The sequence below is a fragment of the Phaethon lepturus genome, unplaced genomic scaffold, assembly GCF_000687285.1.
Source record: "Phaethon lepturus isolate BGI_N335 unplaced genomic scaffold, ASM68728v1 scaffold10363, whole genome shotgun sequence".
In the NCBI taxonomy this organism is placed as follows: Eukaryota; Metazoa; Chordata; class Aves; order Phaethontiformes; family Phaethontidae; genus Phaethon; species Phaethon lepturus.
In genome coordinates, this window is record NW_010531205.1 from 1 (window position 1) to 8107 (window position 8107).

At 43.8% G+C, this 8107-nt stretch overlaps 1 protein-coding gene across 1 annotated transcript; it reads right to left on the reverse strand.

Annotated features, from left to right (window-relative positions):
- Positions 1 to 3260: 3260 nt before the first annotated feature.
- Positions 3261 to 3838, reverse strand: LOC104618781 (H(+)/Cl(-) exchange transporter 4-like; the record flags this gene model as incomplete). Its single annotated transcript, XM_010284463.1, has 2 exons — positions 3695 to 3838; positions 3261 to 3360 (listed from the first exon to the last, which is right to left on the reverse strand). Coding segments are annotated over exons 1-2 (244 nt in total), but the record flags the coding sequence as incomplete, so codon positions are not given.
- Between the last annotated feature and the right edge of the window lie 4269 nt (positions 3839 to 8107).

The window sequence follows — 8107 nt, forward strand, 5'->3', positions numbered from 1 at the left end:
GCTCCCAAGGCTTCATTTCCAGACATTCCTTGTTGTATAAGAATAATTTGAAGAACTATATTGATAGACTAGACAAGATCACAAAAAAGGTTGCAGCAGGGAGTAATAATATCTGTATCAATTATTTTCTTTCATGAAGACCTTCGCTTTCTCTTTGCTTACACTTTTCCATTTTCCCAAGTTTCTATGGAAACAATGAGCCATATTCTTAGATGATGATAAATCACTGCATCACTACTAAGTCAGCATGCATAGCTTACTGAGTTTTGCAGTAAACTCTAAATTTTCCTCCAATTTTCTGAAATGAAAATTTATCATTTCATTTAGGAAATAATAGTACAAAGAATCCTCAGCCCAAGGGGCTTTCAAGCCACTTGAAATCCTCATACACCATCTTCTCCCTCCATGTAGCACCTGAGTGTTCGAGGCCCTGCAGGTACCTGGCCCTGAAAGAACCTGGGAGGTAGCTGTTGGACTGTGGCAGCAGGGCAGCAGCAAGGGGCTCCACTCAGGCTGCTCTACATGTGCACACTCACTCATGAAACTTTGGTCTGATCCCAAATGGTTGCTGTCACAGTCTTAATGTACTTTGATGTTACTCAAAACTTACAGCTCTAACTCTGAAGCTGGACATGCTACGAGCAGGAGGTCAGAGCAGACCTGCTGCAGAGGTCCCTTCACCATCTATGCTTTTCTGGGGCTAAAGAAGGATGCAGATTTGGTGACATGCCAAAAATGACACGACTCATACTGCCAAATATGCCACTTCTTCCTCCCTCCATCAGCTCCTTTCCGTCAGCAATACTTTGATTACTTGTGGCCCTGTGGTGACCAACCCTGCTTCTTCCTCCCTCCATCAGCTCCTTTCCATCAGCAATACTTGGATTACTTGTGGCCCTGTGGTGACCAACCCTGCTGTGCCCCCTGATCAGCTGGAAACTATTCTGGCCAAAACCCTTTTTTTCCACCAGGCCAGTTCCCAGGTTCACCTGCCCTGTGCAGTTGCACATGCATAAGGCAACAGGGCCCAATGGCAGGGACACCGGAGGGCAGCGATTAATCGTTTTGGCCACATCAGCTTTCGCTGGCTGTGGAGGTGCAGCCTTTGATATGTTGCAAAACCTGAAAGATTCAGTTGGCAAAATTGGTGTCATTTAGGCTTCTGGATCAGTTAAGAACACTTTAAACTCTTGTGCCTCAGTAACCCTTCCAAGTGCCTTTGGAAACACACAGAGGCCCCTGCCATCCCCTTCCCCAGGAGTCCCACCTTGCTGCCCTCCATCGCCACCAAGGGAGCAGCAGGGGCAGGGATCTCTGCAAAATCCTCACACCCTGGATACTACTGCTGCTGCTTTCCCCCTCCTCGCCCGCTCCTCCCCATCCTCTCTCCTTGCCTCTGGCAATGCCTGGATTCAGCTGCCCAAGAGCTCACCCAGTGTCCGTGCAGCTCAGCCAGGCTGCTCCCATTGGAGTGGTAGCCTCTGCCCATTCAGCAGAGGAAGAGGGACCATGGAGAAGCCAGGCTGGTCTACAATAACCCTGTGTGATCACACAGGTGCCCTTATGGCAGGCCAGCTTCTCTGAGCAGGCAATATTTCAAGTTGAGAGGGAAATTATGTGAAGTGCCTCTTGACTACACCACCAACCTCACCTCCTCACTCCCCAAACCTGGTTTAGAAACCTCATCTACTCTTCAAAGGGGTGTTGACCCCTCGCTGAGGCTGAGATGGTGACTCTCCATCTTTTCCCTGTCCCAGGAACACTGAAGGCAGAGAGCACATGTGTCATTTCAATGGCAAGCAGAAAAAACCTCCAGGGCTCAGCAGGTCACTGAGATCACAAGCACACAGGTAATTTTTGTTCTCTAGCTGATTCACAAGTCCTTGTCTAAATTTAAAAACAGACATTTGATTTGACTCTTTCAGGTAAAACATGTTGCTCTGCACCCCTGTCATTGAAAAGGCTGCAAAATTTAACACATCTCAGCTGCAGCTCACCCTCAATCTCTGTTCCCAAGTTGGACATACCAGCATTAGAGCTCATAAGAGGTCAGCAACTCTGGCTTTCAACAACCTTAAGGATTTCAGCATGAGGCTTTGCTGCAAACTGGAACTGAAACAAACCTTTGGGGATATTTTTACTGAAATAGGAGTGTGTGAGTGTATACCACATTCTCTGTATGAGTGAGGGGATTACTGACCAGCTTGTGGGAGGCCACTGGAGCCCTCAAGGGCTTGTTCTAACTTTATTTGCAAGTAGAATTCCCCATCCCAGATGAGGCCAACCCTGGCCTACAGGCAGGGTTCGGCAGCCCTTGTAGTACACAGTCTATCAGACTGCCTTCCCATCTCACCCTCCTGTCAAATCATTTGTGGAAACAAATGTATCTCTACAAAATAACATAATTTGCCAAAAATGCCACTTCAGCAGCATTTTCTCAAGACCTTCCCCTGTATTTCTGAGGCTCCTGAACAACTATAATAAACATATTAACTTGAGTGTTGGTAAGCAGGAAATTCACACCACTTGGAAATTGTGAAACTTTACATCGTGCTTTTACCAAGCAGTGTGATACAAGAGCACCCTGACATCACTGAAAAAGCATAAAAAATGGCAGCTGTTTCAGCTTGGTAAGAGAAGTGCAGCTTTCCAAGTTGGAAGATGTGCTAAAATGAGCAGAAGACAGCAGCAATTTGGGAAATTAATGAATTTGCCATCTGAGTTTGAGCAGGCTGTTAAATATGTAATGTCTGTCTGGCCTGGAAGCAGATCTGAAACTGAGTCTGAAAGTGTATTTTCCCTTCACACATGTATAAATAAGATAACCCAGTGGATATATCGATTTACAAAGCTTCCCTTTGAGTGTCCACAACCAACTTTTTCCCCACATCATAACATCCACTTGCAGAATTAAAGTGAAAACAAAAGAAAAAAATCCTACCAGTAAAATTGACTTTTGTGAATCAAAGATTCAGAAAGTCAAAGTAGTCTGTCAAGTGTAAAGCACTCAGATGCATACTTCCAAGAGCAATAGAAAAATCCCTCTACTGGTGAATAACAGTTTTTCTAGGTCAGCACTCAGCAGGAGACTTTGCAAGTGGGTACTTGTATTAAGGATTATAACTGCATGGATGCATAGCTGTCTTTTTAGCTTGAAACATCAGCGGAGAGACAATGACGTAAAAAGAAAAGCCGATGGCACTGCAGCAAACTTGGGTGAGATGATTTTGGGCATAACTGTAATGCTAACACACGCATACCTGCCAGTAGTCCTATGAGAAGCATTACAACCCATCCTGACCAGGCATCCAGCAAACTCTTGATGAACTCCCATATGGATTCCTTACTTTTGCTTGTAATCTGAAATTAAACATATATAGAAACATGTTGCCAATTCAGGCTGACACAATTTTACTGTATAATGTTTAAAACACACCTAGAAGGTGCATACAATTTCTCTACTCTCCACTCCCCCTAGTCTCAATTATTTTTTTAGAGATGCTCTGCTGATTAAGTTGCCAGAAGCCCTTTCATATTTACAAACTCGAGACATACCACATCCATATTTGTAGAAGTCCTCCTCAAGTCATACAACAAGATAGGAAGCAATAACTTTGGAAAACTGCTTGTTTTTCTCACCACCAGGATGGCTCTAACACAGGGATTGCGATGCATCAAAGCCGGACAACTTTACCTTTCTATGACGGTCAGTGTCACGTGATTTCTCCCGCAGCCAGTCGATGGTGTGGAAATCTTCGTAAGTCCCAACGTCAGGGAAAGGCTCATCCAGAAAATCCATCAGGTTGCCAGAACCATTCATGTCTCCTGCATTGACCATATTAGGGTCTGTATGTAGAGGAAAAACAAATATGTCAATAAATTCATGCAGCTTTGTCAGACATTTCAGAATCAAGTTTTCCAAATACCTCCACAAACCACAAAGTCAAGACAACATGAGTCAGCAGTCCTGGTGGGCACTTGCTGACATCTATGCCTTGCCACTAGAAAAAGTATTTTGCTGAAGACTGCTTCAACAGCTTAGCAAACCCTGAAAAGCACATACAAAAAGCACAGTGTCCAAGTGCAGAAATACCAACTTTCCTGAAAACAGAGCCCCAAAACCTGGGATGTTTCTGGACTTCTTGGACTTCTTCTGCAATGATATATCCTGATCATATGTCAGAAGAAGTTCCCTACCTGCAGGGAGATCGTTGAGTAGGCAAGGTCACCAGCTCAGAAAACAAATGATAATACACTAGAATTCACCATTCATCATGAACTGCACATTTTACATGGCACCGTTAGTCATAACACTGCAGTGTTGTCTGGTTTTGCATGCTCTAAGTTCCCTGCATTGATGCGCTTTCCTTCCACTGCTCAGAAGGCAAAGCTCGATATCACAATGTGTTTACTTTGCATCAGGTCTAGAAATGCAGTATCTTCTTCAAGTTTGCTTCTCACGGGCTAGGAGCAGAACTATTCTTAGAAGAACCTGGGTGGTTACCTTCTGTCCCACAGACAAACTCACCAAATTTGCTTTTAAGAAAGCAGGGGGAGAAACAGTCACCGCATGCCCTGCTAGAGCGCAAGAGGAAATATCCCCAAACTATAACAAGCAGTTACCAGGGGCATTTGATATCTAAAAAGGAGATCAAAGTAGGCTGTGAAATAACATACACCCTAGAGCGTGGCACACAGGATGAGTGGACATTTTCAGCAAAGAAGTTTTTGGGGACATGCTTTCTGAGTTTACAGACTCTAAGTATGAAAGCAGAGAAACAACCATGCCCATTGCTCTCAAGCCCTGGAAACTATACCTTGTTCATGCAATCTACATAAGCAAAGCATGAAGAAGTTAACTCATAATCACCGTACCTTTCTTTCTCATAAAGAGCTCAGCAACATCTGAAGTGCAAAAATTACTGTTATCTCCTTTAAAGTTCAGGTCCCAAAGTAGTCACTAATATGACAAGCTCCAGAAAAGGCTGACATCATTCCCAATGAGAGGCGCCTTTAGTAGCATGAGAATCTATTAAATGAGTTTCAGACATACAGGGTTGGATTCATCCAACTTAAATTCAGTCATCCAAAAGCTCGGTGTCTGGACTGTAAGAACCACCTAGGCTGCCTCTAGAGACAGAGAAAGATGTGTGTAAGGGTCTGGGGCAGGACAGTGCCTGCTGCTTTAAGGGTATCTGGTCAAGGACCTTTTTCAATGCAGCAAGGGATAATAAGAAAAGGAGGAAGCCATGAACAAGAATGTACAGGGACACAAACCTGATGCAAGTGATAAGGGAGGCAGTGATGGGAACCAAACCTGGTCAGTCACGTTCACTGGTGAGGGTACATGGGAGTGTGAGAATGTCTATTCCATTGAGGTCGTCTGATCGGGGGCTTTGTCAGCTGGGAAACTATGGGGGAAAGGGGGAAACCAGAAACAAAATACACAGAGACACAGACCTGACAAAGCAAACATGGAGACAACGTCAAGAAACAAACCTCAGCACTCACACTAATTGAAGAGCTATTAATTGTGTGTGTGCCTCTGGGGTATGTGCTCAGCTTCACTACTGGTTGAGCATACAGAGGGGAAAGTGGCAGCCGTATCCCTCAGCCTGGGCAGACACCCCAGGTCCCCAGGCTGGGCTCCAGTGGCCGAGGCAGCTCAAGGAGGGGACTGTGTACTTCTACATCACTTCACAAAGTGTTGCTCTAAAAAGCAATTAATCCCTAAAATAGGTGCCTGGGAAAGGGGGTCTTCCAGACAGTACCTAGGGTTTGTAAACTGAAATAGCAAGCTTTAAGAAAAACAGCTAACAATGGGTTACCAAAAAAAAAAACCAAACCCCACACACAAGAAAAAAAACATAAGAAAAAATGGGGACAGATGCAGACTTTAGGGGTTTTGTAGAACTGATCCTGCAGTACTAGTAGCTCCTTGACAGATACAAGAGAACTTTTGCAGGTCACTGATGAGGCTAGCACACCACTAATGACTGCTACCCACTTTCCTCCATCAGGTATGGAAACGGGGATTTCATGAGTACAGAATGTGGATCTTTGACTCTGTGAGAAAATTTCCCAATTCTGTAATTGGAACAGGCAACAACGTGGCAGGTAAGCTTTTAACCAACTCTCCATACACCCTGCTGCTTTGTTTGGCCCCCTTTATTTACTGCCTTTTTTGTTCCTCTCTCTCCATTTTCAACTGTTTTACTTGAATCTTCTTCATTTAACTTTTTTCCCTGGTGGTGACTTTAGGGATGTAACAAGCGTGAGTACTCAGCTTTGTCATTGTCTGCTCTTTGCACTCCATCAGGTAGGACTTTTTGGACGGCACAGACAATGTGCTCAGCGCAAGCAGCTGAGAAAAGCATTATCTTACAGACAACCAGCAGTTCACCATTATAATTCTACAGCAGCCCTTTTAAGAGCAGAAATCAAGTAACCTCCAAGCACGACGGCATGTCTGAAAGAGAATCAAGCAAGGGAGTCGCAGCCTGGGGAAGGAAACCAAATGTAGAGCAGGTGTCCCACACGGAGTGCAAATAAGCTGCCACAGGATTGAGGTGATTTAAAAAGCAGCAGTTAAGAGGAGTGACAATTGAGAATAGCAGTACTTCACCAAACAGATGAGAGCATGCTCCTACATTTGCTAAGGGAAATAAGAGTCTGAAGGTGGGATGCTGTGGCTGACACCAGAGAGCTGAAGTTGCAAGTAGACCTTCAGTTCAGTGTCTTGTAAACCATGACCAAGGACTGGAACGTCAAGCGGAAATGAGGTGAAAGGATTAGAGCGTGCTATTATTTTGTAACGTTGTGATATTTTGCAGATCATTTACTTTCAGCCTATAGTTCCCATACAGTGAAGAATGACCTGTAAGGAACCTGCGGTTCAGACTGCTTGCTGCTTGCCTGCACGAAGCAGCCCACCCTGCTGCATAAAGAAACTTCTGGGAACTCTTGTGCTGAAAGCATTGGCAAGTTTTCCTTAATGCTACAAGAAAACTACCCAACATGCTAGTTATATCACATAACAAAATAGCTTTTTAAGTATGTTGTCAATGCCCAACACATGACAATATTGTGATGGATAATACTAGGCCAGACCACAAGTATGTAGGATAATAACAATCTCAGCCTGAATCTACCCCAAAAATACGTGCTACGCAACACGTCCAGGGAAAGAAAAATGTGCTAGAGACCACAGGGCCGTGGAAGACTAAGAAAACAAACAAACTTTGAACTCTAGGTAGCATAGCAATACCTGGAAATTACACCTAGCTGGATGATTATCAGCCTTAAAGTTCACTTAAGGTACCACAATTTTGAAAGCAGAGATGTGATATCAGATTATGCAAATCCCAATTCGAGTAAATAAAACCTAGCTAGAGCACTTTCGGACTGAGTATTACAGAGCTCCCAAATTATATCCTAGCACAATGCACTGTTAGTATCACTTTCTTTCTCTTTATTTTGCATTTATTTATCTCACCTTACTTTGGCATCTGAAACAATCTCCAGAGTTGATTTCAGGATAAGATAACTTGCCCTCTTAGAGATGTTTGCAGAGATGTTTCCAGTTGTGCCAGCAGAACTGGATCCTTACACAAATAAGTCAGTTATAGGTATTTTAATTTAATACATATAAGTTAAGGTATCTTAACTTAATCTCATCCAAACATGAATTGTAGCCAGGTGTACTGCAGCAATCCACTCTGTTGATGAGTGTGAGAATTTGTGGTGTGACTTGTCTCATCTGGCATACAAAATCTGCACTAGACTCTGGACACTAAAATCTAAACTCCTTTCATAGCTGATGAAGGGAGGTAAACTCTATTCATATGCAAGTTATCTAATGTATTTTAGACATCTACATTAGAACGAGACAGACTGTTTCCCCAGAAGTGGAGAGGTATGGATTTGATAGGTGGACCATTGGGTCGATGAGGAATTGGTTGGATGTTTGCATCCAGAGGTTAGCAGTCAATGGCTCAATGTCCAGATGGAGATTGGTGATGAGTCGTGTCCCATGGTGGTCCTTACTGGGACCAGTGCTGTTTAATATCTTGGTGATCCTTACTGGGACCAGTGCTGTTTAATATCT